This window comes from Simochromis diagramma, unplaced genomic scaffold, assembly GCF_900408965.1.
Source record: "Simochromis diagramma unplaced genomic scaffold, fSimDia1.1 OVJJ01000387.1, whole genome shotgun sequence".
Lineage (NCBI taxonomy): Eukaryota > Metazoa > Chordata > Actinopteri > Cichliformes > Cichlidae > Simochromis > Simochromis diagramma.
The window spans coordinates 2,606,430-2,631,631 of record NW_024387152.1 but is presented as its reverse complement, the minus strand read 5'-3'; the positions used below and the strand labels follow the sequence as shown (position 1 = coordinate 2,631,631).

The 25,202-nt window shown below is 41.8% G+C and overlaps 1 protein-coding gene across 2 annotated transcripts in view; it reads left to right on the top strand.

Moving 5' to 3' along the window:
• znf385a (zinc finger protein 385A) overlaps positions 1-25,202 on the top strand; it is a 58,230-nt gene that overhangs the window by 1,897 nt on the left and 31,131 nt on the right. Inside the window, exon 1 of one of the 2 annotated variants that reach the window (XM_040047662.1) lies at positions 2,580-4,570. The exons of the other annotated variant lie outside the window; for it this stretch is intronic. Within the exon in view, the coding sequence (XP_039903596.1) occupies positions 4,561-4,570 (10 nt within the window). The 5' untranslated portion in view covers positions 2,580-4,560. Of the gene's footprint in view, positions 1-2,579; positions 4,571-25,202 lie in introns of those variants that run through there. 2 annotated transcript variants of the gene reach the window in all.

The window sequence follows — 25,202 nt, the reverse complement described above, 5'->3', positions numbered from 1 at the left end:
TTTATGATCAAAAGAAGCTGCATTTTGACTGCGCTTGAGCTCTTGAAGAGAAGTGACTTACAGTCACCATTGCAAATTTCAGTGAGCGTAGATTTATTGTGTGTTCCCCCAGTAGGATAGCAAGAGGAAGACTTATCTTGGCATTATTTGAAGGGTTGAGTTAGATGTGCACGCTCTTCCTCGGGTTTGATATACAGTATTTCTCACAGGCTGTTGCTGAACATCATTGGATGAGTATTTATAAGCCTTTCATACTCAGCAGTCATTCCTTTTGTATCTGACACTGGCCTCAACAGCTTTGTCTGTTCAACAAATCTGTTGTATATATTTTTCCACTTGAGTGAGGTGTATCTGTCTCAGTCTGACAGGCTTTAAGGCCATAACCAGTTGTGTCAGCTTTCTCTTTGGTTCCCTTATTTACTTCTATGTGTGGTGATGTGGCTCTGAGAACATATTAGCCTTTCAGTTTACATGAGATCATTTTACATTTTGGAAGTTTTCCAAATGCTTGTCTAGTACCAGAGCAGATATTCTGTTTATGCTCAAACAGAAGCAAGGCACCCTGTATTAACAGGCTTACACCAATAGAGGGTAGCATAGATTAAACATTAGCTAGAATCCAGAATTACTTCTGCATACTTTGGCACCTTCAGACTCACATAAAAGTGATGATAAAGATCAGTATTAGTCTGTTCTGTGTTAGCACTTTAAAAAAGACTTACCACTTAAAAAAAAATAGAGATTTATATATAAAAGTCAAAGTTAGCGTAAGCCTACTTTAGATTCAACACAGCGTCCTCAGAGGTAAGTGAAAGCTCGCTGATAGAAACGGATCAAGAAACAGAGTAAAAGCAAAGTATGTTAAATATTTTGTAAACAAGTTGCAGGATTGATGACATCATCCTTCAAAACATGGTATATCAAAGTAAATGTTCGGTAATCATAACAAATATCAAGAGTAATAAAAATAATCTTAAGAAGAATTTCTATATTAAATGAAGTTAACCGTCTTCGAGACTACTTAAATTATTGTACTCTTCTTTAATCCTGCCTTATCTCAGCTATTGCACTGACCTATGGGGTAAATTATACAAAATTCAACATACGACACGTAACATATGTCTTATTATTATTTTGCATTACCTTATTATAAATTATTAGTTTGTACAAAGGGCGGGTGTACGACCTTTTAGTTCCCTTTGACCTATGTGTGAAAGTCATTGTGATTTTATAACTTTTGAAATAAAATCAGGAATAATGATAATTATTTTTTTAATCATTGAAGGTACAGATGCAGTTTTTACACTTACATTTTACACTTTCTTGCAATACTCTATGTAGTGTGACCTAAAGGTTTGTAGCAGTAAAGCACAACTTTCAAACTTGGGAAATCTGACAGTCTCAGGGACACATTTGAATGCAAACAAATTCCTTTAAATGCTTGCTAAAATGACTAAGCACTTTAAAGTTTAAAAACAAAAGCAGTATCTAGCAGTTAATACCCTGCCAATTAAATCTCTATAATTAATTGCTTGTGTAGCAAACAGATGTTTCAGCTGAATGCAACATTGTGTCTGTTTATATACACGGAGCTAATTTTTAGGAAATCCCCCTCCTCTACGATTAGTTTCTGTAATCTGATCACATCGTTCGTGGAAACATTTTTAGAAAATAGTTTTGTAACTATAGACATGCAAATTAAATATGACCATACTTGTTATTTCCTCCACTGATTGTGAAGCAACATTAGAAACACAAGTGGATGGGAGGTGAAATGATGTCAGTTCATTATTCATTATTATCATTCATTATAACAGGTCCCTGGTGGCATAAGTGTCTCTCTCATCAAGAGGTGACAGAGATTAGCTTTAGAAGGCTCTATGAACAAACAGAGGAACCAATCGTAGTAGAGCAGCTTCCTCCCTTCTTGCTCTCTTTACACAGTGCTTCTCTACATCACCTTTCTCCAAACATACCAGTCCAATAATACCATCTGTCCTCTCCCCAGTGGCCTTCACCTTATCCCTGAGCTTCTTACCCCTGTCCCCCTCTCCTGCCGTCTGCTTTGCCCTCCCTTCTTCTTCTTCTTCTTCTTCTTCTTGTCTTTGGACGATACAGGATCTCCATGCTCCAATTTCACCCTCTCATCATGACATCCATTAAAGTGGCGCTGGGCCCTGGGCCCCTGTTGGCCCGACAGCACATTAGCTCTCGGCCCATTGAACAACAACAAGGACCGGCTCTGAATTATTGATACCAACACAACTAATGAGGAAACACTATCTCAGCTCTTTTGCTGACACACAAACACACACACACAAATGTTGACGGAACAACTTGCAAGCACAACTATATTAATAACAACTATTGCTCCAGCTGCTAGTGTCACATTTTCAAGAATATTTTCTGTACTCAGTCCATTTCCTGCAGACGTAATGTATGTCTGCGTGGTTTGTCCAAGGAGCCAGAGGCTAAAATTCTTCTTCTAACCTGTCTGTTCCTTTGCACTTAAAAAAGAAATGCTTGTTCCACATCAGTAAAGTCCATTATTTTCTCTGCTGGATGTGTCAGATCTTGCTTGCAGTTGTGAAATTTTCTGTGTGTCTTTAAGAGCTACCATATGTTCCATAATACCAGCAGTTTTTAGTCATTGGATTTTATCCAAACGTAAGAGTCTGTAAGAATTTGAGTGGGTGTTTGTGGCACCTAAGACTGCCAGTGTTTACATACAGTAGCCTAAACGTATGCAGTGGAGCTGCTGTAAAGAGAGGTATTGGAGGTGTCAGCCAGCCTCCTTAGTATTCACTCCAACACCCTGTGACTCACAGCCTCAGCCTGAGAGCGTGAGAAGGGTAGTGGTGGGGCTAGAGATAGAAGAGAAAGAGGGAAAGAGAGAGCAGGACAAGAGGAGGCACAATGAACATCAGGCAGCATTTTCTGTAGCCCCAGGCTCACGTGTTTATATCTGTATGTGTTTGCAAGCATGCCCGCCCAAGGGGATTAATTTTTTGACAGCTTTGTTAAGCCTTCTCTTAAGCGCTGAGCTTCTCAATAACATCGTGGCTGTGTGATTTTCCGAATGTCTCTCTGTGATTTCTCTTCACAAGGGAAGCTGGAGAGAGAGACAGAAAGAGAGAGGCAAAGACTAGTGCTCAACATGACAGCAGGCATTCTTTGAGTGGCTCCTCGGTGTGGAGGAAGTGGACCATAAGAAGCTGGCTGTGAAGCTCCTCTTCATTCACTGACTGCATTGCTTTGGTCGATAGTTAAATTTTTCCGCAGCCCATTTTCTGTGTCCGACTCTGTCTGTCTTTGTCTCAATATTCAATCCTTCTGGTTGTCTCTTCTTGTCACTCAATGTCTCTTCATTCCTCTGTCAGTTTGTATTTAGTTTAATCTCTGCCCCTCCTTCTTCTGCTTCCTCCGCTCTGTCGCTTTCTATTTCATCTCTCCTTTTTGCTTGCTCCCCCCCAAGTCCCACTCCCAGTCTCAAGTCTATCCCCTTTGATGAAACCACAGATGTTGATAAGAATGTGTAACTTTGTCTGGGTAGGTTGAAAAGATGGAGGGAGGAAAGGGAGAGAAGCACAAACGCGCACAGCGTTAAGGTTAATCCCCTTACAAGTCCACACACACATGGAGTCAAAGGGTAGCGAGGCGGAGGTAATAAACAGCGAATGCAACAGACAGAAAACCAGGCTCACTGTGAGGGGGAGATGGGTGAGGAGAGTGTGGCAAATAAAAGTGAGAAATTGGTTTTGGGAGACAGCATTTTCAGTCAAGCTCTGTCTCCCCTTCATGACTTCCACTCTGCATGATGACAAGTGCCTGCTGCTGTTCCCATTGGTCGAACCTGCCACCAATCAGAGCAGAGGCATGTAAGGTGCCTTTAGGTTATATCCAATCCCTAAAAAACAAGGAGCAGAGAGAGGGAGAGAAAGCCAGAATGGGAAAGGGAGTTGTGTGCTTCATAGAGAGAGACCAAAGCAGATGTTGACTTTAAAGTAGATCGAACTGCTTTCCTTTTGAAGTGATACAGTAGACAGGAAACTGGTTGTCAGCTGTTTGTTGGAGACCACACCACAATTCCTCCTGGCTGCTGTGGAGAAGAAGATCTTGGCTCTGTAGTCTCCCCCCTGCCAGCGTGATTGGCTGTCACACTTTAGGCTCCCCCTTCTCTCTTTTTCTTCTTCACTCTCTCTCTCTCTCTCTCTCTCTGTCTCCTCTGTACTGTCCTGAGGCTTACCTGAGCCACCACTGCAGAAACAGAGGACCCCCCTCCTCACACACACACACACACACACTCGTGCTGTTTCTCTCTCACACTCAGTTTTTCACCTGGATAGGGCAGGCGCAAGGGACGGCATGTGCAGCAGCAGCAGCAGCAGCAGTCTCTCCTCACATCTAGCGCTACCTCTCTGAGTTGCCTCTTTCTGGAGAGTGGAGAGCAACTCTGAAAAAGACATTTTGGAGCCATTGTACACTTGGAGAAAACAGGAGAGACGGGGGGCAGTGAGGGAACACTTGTCAACCCAGGGACACCAAAGGCAACGCACAGCAATGATTTTGGGTGAGTTGTTGCTTTTTGGTGCATCGGATTTTAGAAGACATCAGTCAGGCTGTTGAATCACTAATCCCTACTTAAACTTGGCCACCAGCAGCTCTGTTTTATTTATTTTTTTAGTAGTCTGCTTGGTTTTGATTGCACAGAGACATCTGTCAATACCAAGCGCCTGGGTCAACCTTTAAATTACAGATAGTGTTTGTAATTACGCTAATAGTGTGCCATTTATGTGGCAGGTGTGAGTGATGACATAGAAGGTCAAAGCATTTGCGCTGGACTGTATCATTATGGTCTGTTTGGTCACATGACCAGACTCCACCACTCTCATGTTCTGTCAGAAGGGGCTAAGTGACAAAGATGGTTTCAGCTGAACTTGGTGATAACTGATGTCATGCGGTTTTATACAAACAGTCAGTGCAGAATTCGTGACTTTCTTCTTGATGATTTGTTACTGTGGCACTCAATTTCTCCTCAACCTTGCATTGCTGCCATCCTGATTAATGATAAGCGTCCAAGTCATCAAACACATTTTAAAAAGAAGATTCATTCCTTAGCATGCAGGAGAGTATAGATTCCAGTTACTAGACATTGTTGTGTTGTGAGTCAGCCAGCACTTTCTTCTTTAGTATGCTGGTCTCATAGTGGCCATGTCTAGGAGAGGGGATTCTGTGTGGTCTGTGTGCGCTTTGCATTCGGCTTGTAGATTCATACAGAGGTTTTAAAAGGAAATTCGCTTGTAAAAATGTTCTAGAGTCTTCTTATTTGTACATGGCCATGACTGTGAAGCCGTGTGTGCTTACTGCCCATGTATTACTTCGAAATGTGTGTGTGCGTTGATGCACGCTCTCCCGGAGAGGCCACTTTGTTTTAACGCATGCCTGGGCTGATTCAGGCGCAGTTCTGCTTCTCTGCTCTCCCGGCAGGCATGTTTTTCAAGCAGATAACTTTAATGATTATGGGGAGTCATGCAGTCTGAGGTGTGGGAGCTCAAAGTGTGTGTGTACCTGTGAGCTAAAGGTTTTCAACCAGTCACTAAAGTTTTTTAGAACAGCCATCAAAGAGATAACTTTTTCACTTTGGGAAGGTTTTTAATTTCTGTTAAATAACATTAAAATTCATCTCTATTTTAAGGGTTATATTTTGCACTTCTGAAGCTGGTTAAAAATGAACAATTCCTCGACTTGAGCCTCATGTAACAGACAAGTACTGTCTTGATCAGGTTGCAGGTGGTAGCAGCTCCCGTAAATGATATTTGGGTAGGACATCTTAACACCAACATCCCCCCCCCCCTCAACTACAACTCTGCTGGTTGAGGTTAAACTTTAGCGTAGTTATTGGAGTGTGTGTATTTGAATTTTGATGGAAGCAATATCACACGGAACGTAACTTCTGTTGTGCAGTAACATAAATTTGGCCTCTGCATAAAGACTGATGTCAGTGTTAACTGGTTACGCCACAGATCTTTTTTCTATTTTACAGAAACGGTGATAATGAACTGTAGCTCTAACGTTCAAAATCTGTGTGTTTCTCATTGCATCTAATGATTTGTCAAACCTTTCCACTTCACACCTGCCGAAAAAGCTGACCCAAGGCTTCTGCTTATTAAGTTGTCACTCAGATAGGCATCTTTCATTATTTCTGTCTGAACACTGAGATTTTCTCGTGCCTAACATTCTGCTCCATTTGCATGATGATGTGGCTACTGAGTGATTTGACATTTCTAGCTTTCTTCTTCTGAAAAGGGTAATGTCATTGTAATGACCTTTACAATTCTGGCACTGGTTGATGTCGACCTCCAATCAGCAAATTTCCTGATTAAGCTCCCTGATATAAATCTGCAACGTTGTGATAACATATCTCAATTGGAAATGTGTGTCGTTATAAAAATGCAGTTAAAGAAAGAAATGTGTTTTTGAGTATGCCTGCGAGAACCGCATGCTCCAGCGATTGTGTCTGCATGGCTACTGGTGTTTTTCTCTTTCCACTGTTTTCTGTGACCTTGAGCAAACAACCTTTACCAGTGCGGCTCTGTCCCTGATGCTGTACACAATTCTATTGTAATTAGCTTTGTTGGCATTCTGGAGGCCTGACAGAGGCTTTTGGCTGCTGTAATAGTAATGACAATTCTGAAGTTGATCATTGCAATGGCAGTGTGCTTATATACAAAGCTGCAGGCAGCCAGCATAGCTGTCTGTCTGCTGTCTGTCTGTCTGGCATGGGCTCTGCACCGAGGTATTGGTATGAGACTGCTGCTGGTCAGTACATGCGTGTGTGCGTGTGTGCGCATGTGCGTGCGCGTGCGTGTGTGCATGTCTGTGCACGTGTGCATGTGTGTGTTTGTGGATAAAAAAGAGAGAGAAACAGCGAGAGAACAATGGCGACCTAATAACGAACATGATCGCTGGGCTCCTGTTAGTGTAGAGCTTCTCAGTTGACTGTGGAGTCATGGTGATCAGCCGCCATGATGTCTAGCACAAACCATCTACGCCTGCAGTGAGTTCCTGGTGTGGAGTCCACATTTAGACAGGAACTGTCTGTATTGCCCTCTTACTGTCACCAGATATTGCATGGTGAATGTCTGACAAGCATTCCTGGTAAAATCTACTTTGTTAGCATCATTGCAAAGTTTTTGGGGGAGGACCTGTCATGTCATGAGCAGTTCATGTTTAAACATTGCTTCATGTCTCATCTGTCTTGTCTGTTTGAGTCAGATCTGACCTCCCGAGCTCAGGGCCATGCAGCCGATCTGTCTCTTTGTTTTTGTGTTTGAGCGTCCACTCCTACCTCATCTGTCTCCATAAAGTTTATCTTTCTGTTCCTGTCTGCATAGCTATTGCTTATTCCATTCACCGAGCTCTGCAACCCCCTTCTTTTAATTGACTGCACACACTCACCTGGTTCCAGAGGTCAAGTCAAAGACATCATAAAAAAATGTGTTTGAGCAGATCAGCAATGCAACCCATCCCCATTTTCTTCATGACTGTGCTGCTCTCTTTGTTTATGTCAAAGTGACATAGTAATTATAACTCATTAATGAGCCAGATATTTGGTATTCATGCCCCAGTATTTTTCCTCTATGCTTCTTTGCATATCCAAGACATAAGGGGAATACTTGAGAGCTGCTGGAACTGCAGGAATTCTGCAACCCCATTTTCTACCTTTCTGCAAAGTGGACCTCTGGTTTCACCAGTTTGTGTTGTAGAATATCATGATGCCATTCAGCAGGAAGAGGTAAGACTATGGCATTGTGCTGTGTGATCTGTGTGATGAGTAGCTCAGTGTGCTTGACCCACTTCACCTTTATAGCTGCTCTGCATACCAAGGCACAGAATAAAAAAGACTTATTCCCATGACAGTAATTACAATATGCCACAAAGGTCAGGGCTGACCTGGCATGTAAGATAAATGTGGCACTCATTTGTAGGGGGACTGTATAATGTGTGTGCAAGGGATATTAGGCGGATATATGTGTGAGCAGGAGCAAGTAGCAGGCTTGCCACTTCTTTCTTTAAGTCTAGCTCACCCCTGGTTTGTGGAGATCCCTCTTCCATCAAAAAGCTGCTAGGTCTCATCCTCTCCCTGCCTGGCTTTTCTCTGTTGCTCCATTTGTTTATGCTGGAGTGACTGTGTGTCAGCAGGTTGTCAATACTGTCTGTAAGAGACTCTAATGAATAGGCCTGTTATTGGACTGGTGGGATGGAAACCCATTGTGTTTGTTTGTGTGTGCGTGTGTGTGTGCACGTGTTTGTGTGGCACACTGCGGAGCAGCAAAAGGTAAAAGTGTGTGATTTCCTGACTCCCATGTTTCCACTGGTCTCCCCGCAGTGCCCTGTATTAAAGGTTTTTTTTTAGTGAAAATTAGAATGATCCTGGAGTAAACATAGTATTTTTTTGTGAGTTATAGTCATAAAGTAAAAAAAGCAAACAGTGAAAATAAAACCGATTTGTGCCGTTTATGAAGCACCCACTAGGGCCCACGGCACCTGCCACCACCACCAAAAAAACCTGGCGCTTTGCTGCTGCGCTGTGAAGCACAGAAATGCACCTGTGCGTGATTATGGTGTCACATTAGTGCATTCACCAAGGCAAGCTGGCTGACTACTTACTGGGAATCCTGGGGCTACAAGACACCTGGGAGTTGAAGCCTGGAAAATGTTCTGTATGCTTCAACAGTCTGTCTGATCACAAAGTGGAAAGAGGCACAGATGATTCTTCACACTGCAGCTCTCTAGTGTTTTCAAAGAGACAGTGTTGCCTTTATCATATAGAGGTGTAATATTTTTTGTCATCTATTTTCCTGATGTCTTTGCTTAATTGTGCTCTTTTTTTTTTCATGACAAAGCTTACTAATAACTTGATTGCCTTTTATTTTATTTTATGTTCGTGAACTGTGACTTTCTTTTCTTTAGGGTTTCCTGTGTGCAACAAAAAATTGTTAATATGTTTATTTACATTCCCTATGCAAGGTGGCTTAACATTGCACAGGTGTTCTCTTTTGCCCATACTGGTATTGAATCACCTTGTGTCATACAGCTGCTTTGATGAAAGACTGGAGATCAAAAGCTTTGCTTCCTGTTTAACACTGCACTGCCACTGGTTAAATATTTAAGTAATCAGTGTTTTTACATTACATGAAAATATAAAAAATCACATTTTCAGCTCTCTCTTCAGTACTCTCTCTCTCACTATAAGGGTTAGTGAATCATAACTGAGGTCAGAACAACTCCTGTGAAAATGCTGAGCACTTACATGGCACTCTGTTATGCAATGGTTTATTTTATTCATCTCTAACATAATTTGAAATACTTGGACTATTAGGACAGTGCAGTGACATAAATCTATAATAAGACCATTTTTATATTCACTGCTTGTTGAATTTTTGATTTAATTGCACACGAATTCTGCAAATTAAATTGAAGAGATTTGAGTATTCAGTGTATACTGTTATTATCTGATTCAGCAGTTTGTATGTCATATATGAAATCGTGAAATAATTAATATACTCAAATGTTTATTTGATCTCTTATTCCTTTTGTTTTCTCCTTACTGATCACGCTCATGTATAGAAAGAATCAAGCATTTATGATGATGTAATGATCTGATAATTCACTTGCAGTTTTGTAAGGTTCAAACGGCAGCCAAGTGTAAAAAGGTTGAGCAAAGCTAACGTTTGGCTGCGAAAGATGTTGCATTAATCATGCCTGTTCTATTTCTGTGTGCTCAAACGAGAAGAGAGTAGAAGTGGAGGGGGAAGAGAACGAGGAAAGCAGATAGATAAAATGGAGTGAAAAGTGTCCTCATGAAAGAGAATTAGCTCTTTCCAGCTCTGGGGGGGAAGAGGAAATTCCTCTGAGTGCTGTTGAGATAGAGTTTCACACAAAGACAGAAGAGAAATCAATTGAGTTGCAGCAAGGTCATTTCATAGGAGCATGGCTAGCAAGGAGGAAGCTAAAGGGTAGAAGGAGGATCTCCATGAAGCACAGAATGAGAAGCGGGATTGAGTGAGTAGTGTAGGAGGACTGGGACCTAAGCGATAAAGAAGGAAATGAGCAAACAGTGAGATGAGGAACGCTGGATGTGGGGTGGAGTGACAATTCTTTGGTTACAGCTAGGCTAAAGGGTGAAATCCATGCTTCCTTGTGACAGCAAACATGGAGCACTTCTGTCTCTGTATCATCTGACTCATACCAAGAGGAAATATGAGCAGTATATCTAACATACTGCTGTCCTAAAGCTCTGCCTGAACTTCACTTATAACCACAAGGACATGTCCTCACTATGGTACCTCAGTCATCTAAACAAATCTCACTTTGCTCGACTACATACTGCTGGGCACACAGACCGAATGAATGCTACCAGCGTTTGGTTCCAAGAAGCCTTAAGCTAGCTTTTAATCCTTAATGTTACATGAACAGCTCAAAATAGCTTAAATCTCCACCCCTAACGCCTTCCCTCTGCCAACTAAATCTCTTCCAGCATGTTTAAATGTATGTATGATGCTTGATGATGAGTAGCAGAAAGGCTGGGTGACAAAAAGGCGTCAGTAGGTTGAGCTCCGACCTGCCCTCTGTGGAGTCTTGCCCATTGACAGCTAGTGTAGCTAGAGCTATCAGAAGGGTTTAGCGCAGTCTTGGATGAGTGCCGGGGAAGCCTCACTAGCAGGTAGTTATGGAAACCGCATGGCGTAGGTCTTAACACAGGCGTCTGGTATGCACACCTGTCTTTGAACAAGTTCTCCCCTGAACATGCGGCCCTACCCCTAAGTAGGAAAGCGGGAGGGATGATAAGGGACTCTGCCGGGACCTGCACCACAGCTCCCTGCCCCTGCCTTGGGGGTGCACAGGGAAGGTAAAGAGAGGTGTGGATTAGAAGGCTGTAAGGGAAGCAGGGGTGAAGAGGTACCTGAGGTCATTCATGTGAGTCGTGTATCTCATAGAAAAAAACACCTTTTTGCATTTATGCATGTAAAGATTTTCCACTGGGCAGCTTTGCCTAATGCAGCAGCAGCAGACACTGTTGTGAGACGCACAGATGGAGGAATGGTTGCTTATATATTTAACATAGCTTTCAGCTAACATGCAGTGGCAGTAAATGTAGTTCAAAAGAGAACTGATAAAATGTAACAAATGGAACCGAAGAGGAAGGATGGAAACAAACATTTCCATAAAATTAGCATAGTCAGGATTGGTGCACTTGTCCCAGTGAGACAGGAATTACCGCATGAACATAAGCGACTTCACATTACATTTTTCAAATCTGAATAATGGTGGTTAATGTTTGGGCTTGTAGTGGTTTTGCTTATTAACTGTAGCATGAGACGTTTGACAGCACAGCAAAGCAAAACATTTGCCAGCCCATACGCTATACAAGTAACATTTCTGCCTCCAGCCTAAATTTTCTCATTTTCACCTGCAACCGTTTGTGTAAATGCGAGGTTTTATTTACAGTAGCGAAAAGATGGCTTTCGTGTTCGTTCTAGGCCAATAATCACCAAGCAGCCACTGCCACAAATCTTCATTAGAAGATTAGCCTGCAGAGAGACAGCTTGTGTGTATTGTTTATTTATTTTGGGGAGTTTTGCTGTTATTAGTGGTGCTGCATACACCAACATCAGCCTTGGTTTCAGACTGCTGCCAGTTAGAATTTGTGAATATGAGCAAAATTCACCTGAGACTCGCAGTCTTCAAAACACATGCACACCAACAGTCTGTCCTTGTGGTGTTTTATTTTTCAAATCCTTACCCTCCTCTGTCTGTCTGCATCTTTCCCATGCATATGCTCAAAACAATATATATATATAATGCTGTCAGCTTGCTCTCTTAAGGTGCATCAGCTGCCCAGTAGGTACTCATACTCAAGGCAGAACAAATTAAGGTCACAGCAGGGAGAGGACAATGCCATGTGTGTCTGTATGTGGGTATATATGTATATTTTTTATATATATATTTTTTTCCTTTTCTGACCTCCAAACAGTGGCATGACTCCAGAGAGTGGTGTTGTCAAATGGCTCCTGTCCCACTCAGAGGACACTGACCCTCACTGCACCATTTTGCAGGATAAAAGGTGCCATCCCCCACATTTGACTTCAAACTAGGAAACAGAGTGACGACTGAAGACCGTGGTATTAAATGTCCCTTTTGTGCCTGCGATTGTTGTTTCTCATCCTCAGCTTTTAGTTTCATTGTACCTCTACTAAGAAAACCTATTGTGTTTAATGTTTAAATTTAATAACACTTTCAAAGCGGTGCCAGTTTCAGCAGCACCTGCTAAAAACAGAAAAATAAAATCTTTTCTTGAAATTGCCTTTTTTTTTCTTAATTCACACACCATACTAGATAAATAAAAAAGGTAAGAAAGAAGTAACAGAAGGACAAGCTGGAAACTGAAGCATCTTCTATCATCTGCAATCAGCAGTGTCGGGAAGGTTACTTTTAAAATGTATTCCACTACAGATTACAGATTACATGCCCCAAAATGTATTTTGTAACGTATTCTGTTACGTTACTCAATGAGGGTAACGTATTCTGAATACTTTGGATTACCTATTATATTATCATGCTTGTACTATTGCTGTGTGAATTATTACTTTTACTCTTTTTGGCTGCAGTGGTTATTATTATATTTACATGCTTCCAGCTCCCGTTTCTGCTCGGTGACCACTCTAATTTTCCCCCCTCCCTCGCTCACAGAGTGGCAGTCCATTCTCCCTGCAGCACGGACTACACTGCATGAGGCTACATGCTTCAGGCCTATGCCTGTAATACTCTGCTATTGCCTTCATATTAAATCATTTTTGTGAATATTTTTTTTAAAATATTTCTTCACGTCATTATCGGGCCGCAAGTAGGGGTGACATGGGCGGCGAGATTGAGACACGGGCATTAGAGCCTCTTAATACCGCCGTGTAATCCATTTATTTCAGCAAAGTAACTGTATTCTGAATACCACCTTTTTAAACAGTAACTGTAACGGAATACAGTTACTCATATTTTGTATTTTAAAATACGTAACGGCGGTACATGTATTCCATTAGTCCTCAACACTGACAATCAGTTTTATTCTCCTTCACTAAAAAAATGAGTCATATTGTCCATATATGTGTGGGTCCTAACTACCACATTGTGGACCTCGACCCATAGCTGCTAACTGGTTAGTTTAAGTGTTTTCACATCACACAGCTGAACGCTAAAATTATGACACTTTAACAACTAAGTTCCTCTCTAAAAATATTTTAAAAACCCTTTTGATTCCACTGTTTTATCCTTTATCCACTGGCAGTTTTTCACCCGGCCCTAAGCATGAAATACCTGACCCATTTCACTAGAAACCAAAGATGACTATTGATTTTAATCATTTTAGACCAGCCTCGTATCCTTCAGAGCGCTGAAACAGGGCTGGTCAAAGTAACTAATGACCTTAACAACAGCCAACTGTTCGCTGCTAATTTTCCTCAATTTTCGCCCAGTCTTCAGTCAGTCGGAATCATGCAGATTTATTGGACAGTCTTTTTTTATTTATCATTTATCATTTGTTAATGATAAATGTTTTTTTCTTCACCTATGCCGCCCACGTGATATGCTCCAAAAGCCTCTATCCATAGCCATTTCCCCCCCTCTGTCTATATGCTTCCACTGGAGCATATTATTAGAAAGCACAGTATTGATTTTTCTTTTCTATTTATATTTGCTGCATCTTCTACTGTAGCTTCCATTTAAAATGACTATACAAAGCAACCAAAAACACCAAATCTGTCATCTTGTCTCTCTGATTACTGCCGTTCTGCACACTAGCTGGACTATTCAGCTTTATTGCTCCATTGTTCTTCTTCATGCTGATCTTCAAAAGGTCTTAGCTGCTTCTTTAAATTGTCACATCTAGATTATTGCAACTCATTATATTGGATTGTAAGATTTTGATTTTGTTGATCATTTTAAAGCACTTGGCTGCAGCTTTACAACCATGTGTGAATCCTGAACTCCTCAGCTAGGGGTTTTATTTCTATCCATACCTGTTTGCTTCTTTTCTTATTAATATTTTAAGTAGCTTCTATTCTTTTGTGTAATGGTGACTTTAATGCAAAATCATTATTATTCCTACAGTATTTGTATATATAGTTGTATATTTATTTAATTCTTTCCCACCTCTGAATGGACTGATGGATGAATGTATGAAGTGATAGATTTCTTGTGGTTTTATTCTATTTATTTTGCTCCTTTCCATCCACCTACCAACTCTTGACATGAGGTTGCTTGGTTATCACACTGGCTGGTCCTGGTGGGTCCATAAGTTCCAGAGGCCTTGTCTCTGCCAACCAAAGCCTCAGACCTCTCCTCAAGGGCAGTATCGTATTCTGCCTGACTGTGCCTGTGTAATCCATAGCTGCAGGGAGAGTGACCTTCACAGCAGGCAGCCTCGCAGCAGGTTGCGTCGCATGGGCTCAGGAAAGAGGACAGGCTGGACAAAAAGGGTGCTGAGGGCAGGACACAGCAGTTCTTAGATAATTAGCCTTTCTTGTTACATTTTTCTACATGTTGGTTCTTCTTTTCCTAAAGGAGCAGATATATATTTTAGAACATTACATTTCTGTGGGACATGTTTCGGTGTTTCCTTTAAATACATTCCCTTTAATTGCTCTAAATTACAGTGAGTGCCACTTGCTTTCGGCCCTTTAAAAAGACTTTTGTATCATTCACTTTGTGCCACAGATATTAGGTCCCATGGCTTTAAATAGTGGAATGCCCAATTTTGAACATTATGAGGAAATAGATTCATCACCACCTAGTCTGTCTTAAAACTTTCTGCAGTTTGCTGTCTCTAGGACAAAATGCTATTTATGATGTAAAATTTGCTGTCCAGTGCACACTCCTGAAGTAAAGGTGAAGCCACAGCCGGGAAAAAGTTATTGACAGTTATGGGAGGAGATGACGCAGCCAAATAAGTCTCTGCTCATGAATGATGCATGTCCTCACTGGCCCTGACGGAGAAAGAGAGTGAAGCTGGATGACAGCTGGGGTGCTGTGTGTGCATGGTGCAGAACAAGGTGAGACTCTTTACTGTACAGCCCAGCGCCCTCCCTTCCTGTCTGTTCCCTCTTTCCTTCCTTTAGTTTCTCTTATCCAACTACACACAAATATACACAAAATTAGGAGGCGGAGCTGTTACTCTCCACAGTCTTCGGTGTTCCTGTATAACCAAACACTGACCTTTACAATGCTCTGATTTCCTGCGTTCTCCTACCCTTTGCTCTGTCACTCTTAGAGACCCGCTCTCTTTTCTCTCCCTCTCACGGAGCCCCTCTTGTTCATCAGAAACAATCATTGTGTTTTTCATCTCACTGCCCTGCTCTGCCGCAGTCTGAGCCTCCAATAGCAGGATGGAGAGAGATGAGAGTAAAGGGGGTGGGTGTGGGAGGTATGCAGCATGCAGGGCACAAACGGGAAAGTCTACATAATGGTTTGTTGTCGTCATCACTGTAGCGTCACAGCTGTCTATCCTTTTAGCAGCAGCTAGAACACAAAACGCGCAGTCTGCATCATCGGCGTGCCATGGAAACTCAGTATAAGAACAGAAACAGACATGAGAAAATTACACCTCTGATTTAAGAACTGTGGTCAAACCTTTAGAAACTACAATAGCAGCCTTCGATAGACACATGATTTTTGGTCAGAGCACGTTTGCATAAAATGGGGAATCAAATAGAACTGAAGAGAGTTGTGTCATCTGGTTCTCTTGGTCTTCTTCTTTAGATAAATGCACCTGCATACATGTGTCAGCATTGACCTTAGGGGAATCTGAAAATCTCACGTGTCCTGTTTGCTATGTTTGAGATAGTTGAGAAAGGGTATAACTTGGAGGATAATTGCTGGTGACAAACTACCTCTTCAGACATGGCTACATTGACTTGGATAGAGTATTTGTCCAAGGGAACCTAACAGTGATAGATCTAAATACTTTACGAACGGACCCAGCGAGCATGTGAATAAAACATTGTGCACGGGAACCACATCACTGGGGAAAGCCATTAATTCTCAGATTAGTAGCAAGTGGCTAATGTAGTCCATCACTGTGTAAAGCCGCGTAGCCCTGCACCACCCAAACAAACACATCAATCTGACTAACAGTGTGTGTCAACATGCTCCTTGATTACCATGCTAATCCCAGAGCAACCCACAGGAGCCCAAAGGAGATCATTAAAATCTAACATGCACACTTGAATATAGCTTCAACTCAAAATTCATTTTTTACACACACACACACACACACACACACACACACACACACACACACACACACACACACACACACACACACACACACACACACACACTTTCTCTAATATTCGAAGTTTACAGGCCAAAGGTAAAGTGGTGTTCATCACAATAAATGAGTGCTCCTGTTGTGCGTTGCTATTGCACAGATTCCTCCGTACACAGAAACAAATGATGCATCTCAACAGTTGATATTCAGGCACAGATTTTATAGCACTTCAGCAGTAATGTCATGTAAATGTGTTGTGAGTGTCAGAGATTTCGTGTTGCGTTAGTGGAGCAGAGTATGCCTGGAGGGCGCAGCAGGATGAGGGTGTGCGAATGTGTGCGCACGATTGAGTGTCTCTGTGGAGTTCTTAGTCTTTAGGTGTTCTGTGTTTTAGGCTGGAGTTAAGATCATTTAGAAAATGTAAAGTTTTAGGATAATAAATAGCCGAAATGTTGGTTTCATGTATAACAAGAAAAAGGGAGGCACGTATAGGTATTTGACCTGGTTCAAAATACTATTTAATATCAAACCACAGTGTTCCTGTGAAATAATGTTGCAACTTAGCTTTCCTACCTGATAAACGTTCTGTCAAGAGCAATGTGTTTTTATTGGAGGAATGCAGACCCTGTCTGTGCTCTGTATTCCCTGTCTCCTAAAAAGTTTTCATATAACTAAAGAAACTAAAGTTCTCAATTAACTTGGAAGAAACACTATTTTTATCTAGACCTACATTTGTAATCAACACATCTTTTCCATTTATGGTCTTGTTTTCCTGCTGCTGCTGCTGCTCCTTTTTTATACGACTAAACATACGTCAAATGGAGCTGCATTCTTGTCTCACATAACTCAGAAAATGGAGGAAAAGCTTCAAATGTGAGTAGCTTTATAAATAGCTCCATTTTATTATCTTTTACTAAGCTAACCCAACTAGTTTCCGTGCCTAAGTCTAACCGAAGAGTGTGTGAAAATAAAACTTGAAAGTATTTATGAGGACCCAAAAGGATTGGTGAAATAGATTATTGTTATCTATAGTAAATATACCAGAATCGCAATGGGATGTGATGAGGAAAGCAATGTTGCAATGTTGTGCACTTTTGTGTTGTGCATCCTCCTTTGCTTGTGAGACATCTTTCATTGACACCTCGCTTCCTTAGGATTGGAAATATGCTGCCACTGCACATGGTAATCTCACACATACACACACATGCACACTCGCTCACCGTGGTACCATTGGGCTGTCTTCCAACGTTAATACACAGGGCTGACGATGCTGTGGGACTGCGTGCACGTCACACTGTCACAGCATAGCAAAGGAATAGAGAGCGAGGGAGAAATGGAAGGAGGAGGATTAATTTTGGATGCATGGCATGTGGAGTTAAGATAACCATCTTTTTCTGCGGCTCTTCTCCACCACATGGTTTGTTCAATTACCATTTACTGCAGAGACGGAGAAGGGCAGATAGAAAGAGAGGGAGAGAGGGGAACAGTGAAAGGGAATAGCGGGAGCCATGGAGGAGGTGGAGGGGAGGCGCTCAGTGATGCAGGGGATGAGGAAGTAGACGTGAAAGAGTTGGAGAGAAGGGAGTGAGTGCAAAAATAGAGGAAGACAATAAAACCATTCTGTAAAGGGGTAAGGAGAGAGCATAGGACACGGAGAGGGACGTGTGGTGCGCACAAACGCGTCAGAGTGTCACGTCCTTACCTGACACGACAGCGACAAACATAACATTTCTGGTTTGATTGTGTAACAGCTTCGTAAAAGCAGGGCTTCTGTTACGAAACGCTGCCACTGTTTTTGCTTTGATGAGTGTCAAAAGCTGCGAGTGTAGCTTAAAAAAAATGACTTATTCAAACAGACTATTCCCACTTCTCTGCATGGGGTACCAACTGTACCAAATTGAGATATTCTGAGATGGAGCTCGATCCACCAGCCCCTCTCATCTCCCCCTTCTTTCCAGCATCCCCACTTTTAAATCCTAATCCCTCCCTCCTTATCTTTCTTCAACCCTCCCCCCTCCCACAACTATTTTCTCCCTCTCTGTCTCTCTTTCTCTCTGTGTCTCTGGCTTTCTCTGGGTCCAGTATATGGAGCAATTACAGAGATGATATCCACTGTCAGTCAGCGGCTCACAGATGAAGCTGGGCCTCTTTAACATGCTAATGGAACGCCAGATTCAATCAGGGCTTTGTGTGGCAGAGGGGAGGGCAGTGCCGCTCATTAAAAAATAAATCATAATAACAAAGAGGCCCGGGCAGCACAGGCAAGCAGCACCTACACTGCAGCATCGGACTTGGTTTTCCTCTCTGCTTTCTCAGAGCGCTCTCCTTGACTGCTGTCCCTCTCTTTATGAGATTATGTCAAATCAGCACTTTGTCCTATCAGGCTTTGTTAATCTTTCCCCCGCTCTTGTCACTGTTTTTACAGAGAGAAGCTGACATCTCTTCCTCCCATTTCCAGTCTTTGTGATAAGATGAGCAAAACTGGAGCTTCTCCATATGGAAAAGAAACTGAAAAAAGAAGAAAGTAGTTTATTATTTATATGTATTTTATCTCTGAATATCTCTTTGGCTATATACCACAGTTAGCTCAGGAATGTGGCTCCTTTTGTCATTTTGCACATACAACATTAACTTTGGTTTCTTTTTTAGTTAAACCTTTTGGATGAGTTGGACTCCCATTTGCCTTCAGAACTGCCTAAATTCTTTGTGGCTTAGATTCAACAAAGTGCTGGAAACATTTCCCAGAGATTTTGGTCCATATCCACATGAAAGCATCACACAGTTACTGCAGAGTTGTAGACTGCACATCCATGATTTAAATTATCCACACACATTTTAAAGGCGCTCGAAATCCAATGACTGTGGAGGCCATTTGTGTGCAGCCAACTCATTGTCATGTCCGCAAAATCAGTTTGAGATGATTTAAGCTTTGTGACATGATGTGTTATCCTGCTGGAAGCAGCTGTCAGAAGACGAGTACAATGTGATCATAAAGGAATAGACACGGTCAGCAACAATACTTAGGTAAGCTGTGGCATTTAAATGATGCTCAGTTGGTGACGGGCTCAAATGGTTAACATTTCATCTAATGTTCTGTTTTAACTTTAGTGAGCCTGTGCAGACTGTGCCTAAATGGACAGTTAGTGTCATGTGATTTCCTGATTAGAGTAAATCTATGCATCAATGAGCAGTTGAACAGGTGTACCTAATGATGTGGTTAGCGAATGTATTGATTAGCATGAGCTTAAAATAAATAACTTGAAAAAAGAAGGAGGGGCCACATGTATAAGTCATAGCGGACATGCAAGCCTTACATGAAACATAAGCATTTACTGTTAGACAGCATGATAAATGCTCTTTATTTCTATTTCTTTTGCATATCGATAAAGACCTTTATTGATTTATTTATTGACCTTTTTGGATAGATCTCTCCTGAAAAGCAAAAAGGTGAACTTTTCTGCTTGAATAAATTGATGTGTATGTTGACAAAAATATAATTCTACCAAACTGAAGGTAAAACCTCTTAAGCGCCTCACAAAGTCAAAGAGGATATTGTACAACTGATGAGCAAATTGATTCAGATACATACGCCTTGCCAGGTTACCCTTTAGCATCTTATGGCTCTCCAATTGGAAGCCAGTGTTGCTCATCTCCAGGTGTCCCTGCTACCCTGTTGTAGATTATGATTGAACACAGCTACAGTAAGGTGTCGTCACATGTCAGCGTGAATGTTTGCTTCACAAGTCTTTTGCTTCACAGGGACGAAGCTCTGATGTAATTCAGCTGTCACATTTAACAAGCATATTGCACCACATTCAGTGTCTGATATCCTCATTACTCTCATTACCATACTGCTTTGGATTGCTTCTCAAAAGCCAAGCTCTCCTTTTATCCATAATGCGCTTTGTTTAAGATCTCTCCATGGAGGTGTGATTCATGGATGCTCAGTTCCTCTTTATTCATCATGCATCAACACTAAAAAAAGAGAGGCAAGTTTGTGTGTGTGCCTTTTGTGCTTCACATTTCTATAGACCAAAGATTTATTATAGCTAAGATCAACCTGAGCTCACTGAATAATGCATCACCTGCTATCATGGAAAAATATGCTGAATATGTCTCAGCTGAGCTTAAAGGTGTGGAAGTGGGTATGAGAAGTGTAAAGCTCGCTCTCGACTTAGCTCGTAAGTACGAGACAACCAAAGGAAAGCATTCCTCTCAGCTTTGACAAACGAGCTGGGGTCTGGTTCACAGAGGTTTCCCTTTTTCATAAAGTGAGCACTGCCATGGGAATTAGCATCCACGCGGGGTGTTTTTGTGTGGCCAAATTTATATTAAAAATCTCTCCAAGAACTTTTTCAGCTCAGCTTTTTGAATTTCAGAATTTCAATTTTATGCCTAAAATTGCTTTGTGGCTTGCCTGCCATATCTGACTGTAGTTGTGGGGTGATGAGTTCTGATTTAAACAAAATTGTCATTTCTCGACCTCAATGACAAATGACATTACAGCAGAGACCCCAGAGCACTTAAAGAGATTGAGCCGTGGTAGGATTGCTCAGAACTGGACAGAGAGGCGCGTGTTAGAGGACATGCTCGTTAGTTATCATATTCATAGAAATGGCACTGCAGGCCTGAAATGAAAGCAGCGCTTGTCAACCTCATAAAGTATCCTCCCCCTCTCTATTAGGCTGATAGCATATTGCCCCCCATCCTCCTTGGGGAATGGAAGTCGGTGAAATAGAGTGGCAAACACAAGCAGGGGCACATTATGGTTGCTGCTCCTCAAACACTGCGGCTATATAGTGTTTAACTCCCAGCCTCCTCCTTCCTCCAAGCCATCATGCCTCCTTCCTTTCTCTTCCTTTGGGGTGGGGGTCTAATCTCAGAGAGAATCTCATGCTTTTGTCGATCTCCTCCGAAGTGTATTTGGGTTGATCCACCTGTTTATTGTTGAGTGATAGAATTCCATACCTGAGGGCACTAGTCTCTGAGCGGTGCATGGGAATGAAGTCACAGGCTATTGTTCCACCTGGGTGTGTGACTTGAGCCCTGAACAAGGGAAGAAAGGGAGGAGATGGGGTGGGGGGGTGGGGGTTGGGTGGGGGCTGGGTGGCATGGAATAAATGGGAAAATGGGAGCAAGGAGGAAAACAACAAACAGCCAAAGACAGGTGGAGAGAAGGGAGATAGAGGAGGTTCATGCTCCAGTGTGCTTCCTTCCCAGAAGAACGCCATCTTGTCATCCTGCCTTCTGTCCCTCCTCTCCCCTTTCTGCATAGGTGTAAGCGGCTGTTAAAACAGTAAATCAGTCTTTCTCAAGAGACACAACAAAGCAATGCCCCCCTCTCCCCCTCATCATCCAGCATTCCAACAGTCCATCCATCACTGACTCAGACTTTGCCTGCAGCTAGTGATACTCAGATGCATCTCTTCTGGACAGCAACTGTGATCATCTTACTAGCCTGACTTTTGGCAAGGGAGGAGCATTCATTACAAAAGAAAACTATATGAAAAAGATAGAAACCTGAGAAAGAATGAGAACAGACAGCAGACAACTTGAAGGGAAGCATGGAGGAATATAGAATCTCAGAATGTTCTCTTAGCTTTTATAAAAGTGTTGAAACTGTTAAGGTTTGATCTAATTGCTCACATTCATGTCACAGTTGTCAGTTACAACTGACAACATGCAAAATGCAACTGTACAGCATTTTTCTTTGTCTCTTTTAGCTCCACAACAAATATCTTTTGATGATCAAACGTGACTCTGAAAAGATTGTCACCAGCTTCAAACGATGGCAGCTTATCAGTATAAATTCACAACAGCTGCAGTGTATTATAATGGAGGGTTACATCTCAAATAGTGAAAACCCCTTAGGAGCTTCATATAGTGCATATAAAACAGCATCTTTGTAAAGCTAATGTTCATGTATGCAGGCAGAAATTATTTAAGACCGACATTTGGTGGCTTTTTATGAGAAATCCAGCAACATAAATATTTTTGGCTTATTTGTAGAAGCCTAAGTTCCACAAAAAAGACTGAAATTAGTGGAAGCAAACTGCTGTGCTTTGCATTTGCCATTAAAGGTGCTTAAGCGTTTAGAGTTTAGTTTAACTGCCCTTATTTGCATCAACACAGGTGATTTTATACTTTTATACAAACTTCCCAATCATTACTCACAATTAAGTGATGATACTTTCATTTTAAGTGAGGCTGCAAAATATTGCACCAAGCATGCATTGTATGTTTTTGTGCCCTTGTTGAACTGGGCCTATGGCTTAAAGTTAGAAAATAAATTCAAACTGATTCCCTGACGAGGGCAGCCACACAGAGTGTGTGTTTGCACATAGAGTGTTTGTGTGTTTGCTTTATGCTCCCATTTTGACCCTGTGTGCCTTGTCTCTAGCTTCTGCCTGTGTTGAATTGCACAGCAGTGTTCGCTCTGTGTTCTCATCATCCCTGGCTGTCCCCTCCCATTAACCCTGACAGCTATTCGTCTGTCATTATTGACCTCAAAACAGCACAAACCCTCACTGTCATCGCAGACACTCGCATACACACACACATAGACAGACATGCACAGACTACACACTTGCTATGCCTTGCCCTGAAAAATCATTTTACGCTTGTGCTATAGTTCAAGTTAAATTACATAGCACTTTTTATGACCGTCGAGATAAATATCACACTGGAATGCAATGAGTCTCAGGCCAATTCAGACTTATTTTCATTAAATCAGTTCCTCCTCCTGCCCTGAATGGTTTGGTGCAGGTTGTAACATGAGAACCAGCAAGTGGCTACCCCAACAAAGTGTTTCATTTTAAGTGTCATCATTGATTTAAGGTGGAACCACACAAAAACTGTATATTAATCATGTCAAGTAACAGAGAAACATCATTTTATTGGACCACCTTTACTGGGAAATTTTTTGGGAGATTTGACTTTCTAAAGCTGATGAAAGCCCTAAAATATATACACTTAAAGTCCGTGTAGATAGATAGACCATCCCACTTGATATTTGTTCACGCATGTCTATATCAGTGTGTGAGTGCCTCTATCTACACATACCCTGCAAATAAACAAAACCCAGTAGCCTCCAAAAGTTCAGTTTCCAGCAGGAGATTTATCTGAAGGATTAAAAGGGTGTGCATCTGCTTCTGTGGATCAAGCACGTGCACTGGCCCTTGTATGTATTCTGGGCAATTCTGGACACTGGGTAACACTGAGTTGTAGATTGGTAGCTGGAGGTAGGTAGGCAGGGATCTCAGATGCAGGCTGTCTTCACCTCATTCCATGCCATTATTTTTGCATTATACCTCCTCCCCTAGTGCCCATCTTTCTTCTCTCCATGACTCTTGGAATCCCCAGTCAGCTCCTCTGCGTCTAACGAAGAGACAGACTGGCAATTAAATCCTCCCAGCCTTGATTCAGCTACTTAGAAGAGATCAACGTGGGATCTTTTGGGGGCTTTTTAAGGCCTGCCACTGTCATATTATCTCAATAGGGTGTCATTACCGTCCCATCCAGGCTATCATTAAGCACAATATTCCCCTCTGGGAGAGCCGGAAGGTTTACCTAGCTGTATATCAAGTATGTCTAGTGCATGTGGGATTTTTTTTTCTGAGGAGAAAATATGTGCCCGATTTTATTTGTAATATTTTAAAGGAAAGCTTGGCTTTCAATAGATCTTGAGTTCAGTTCCCTGATCAGATTGGAAAAGACAAGGCTTTCTGTGTGCATTTGTGTGCTCAGGATGTGGATGATGATTTCCTGTTTGTTTGTACAGTGACCTAAAACTGCATGTAAAGCATGGATCACTCAGTGGAAGCTAGTTTAACTTTGTTTGACCTTCAAGTTGCTGGCATTTTTTTATTTTTATTTGAGCCACTCAAAATAAAACCATGCATGCTGCAGCATGTACTTTTCTTGTACTTTGCAGTGCAATTACAGTAAAAATGTGAAACAGCTCTTCTCCAAATTGGTAGGTTTGGTTAAAAAAATCTAACAGACCTACAATTAGCAGAGAAAATTTAAGCTTCTGCCACCAATGCAGAAAAATGTACACAAATATGCTTGAGTGACTGTGTGTGTGTGTGTGTGTGTGTGTGCTCATAACTCTCTTTCCAGTGTATTTTGTATTCAAGACTGAGGCATGTCCTAACTGATACCTAACATTAAAGACTTGGAGAGCAACCACTGTATCCCTTTTGCAGAAACTAATGACTCAAATTGTTTTTTTACGACCTAACAGGGAAGCACACATCTCTCTTGTCAAAGACAAACACACACAAACATACCTTACATGCAACGTGAACACAAACAGAGAAGCCTACTCTTATTTGTGGCAGTGAAACAAGTTTCAGCTTCCCCCGCTTTCCCCCTGCATAATCCTCCTATTAAAGCGTAGCATAACACCAGCAGTTCCAGGCAGCAAATCAAACAGATCTTAATCTCCGTCCACCTATCTTGTGTGAATGTATTAACCTTCACAGGAAGCTAGAAATTAGCAGAGGCTTGATGTGACTTTGAAATATTCCGATGCACTCAGCAGCACACTCTGGTGGTTGCTTGCTATCAAAACTGCTTGTGTTTTCCAAGATTTTGCATTGTGACATGCGGACCCCTATACGAGCCTTGCTGCATTCGGTGCAGTGTCCAATGAACCACATCGCTACCTGTCATTCACACTGTGCGAATCCATAATTCATTCCTAGCGCCAGCTGTGGCAGCTATCTGAAGGACGGATTCTGCTGGCACAGCTGTCTGTGAAGAGAGCATCGACAGGTAGACAGAACAGGATACAGTCTGTAGCAAGTCTCTTGGGGCTAATGACCTGTACAGTGCTGCAAAGATTTTGAGGTGACAGTTGACATATCAGGACAAACCT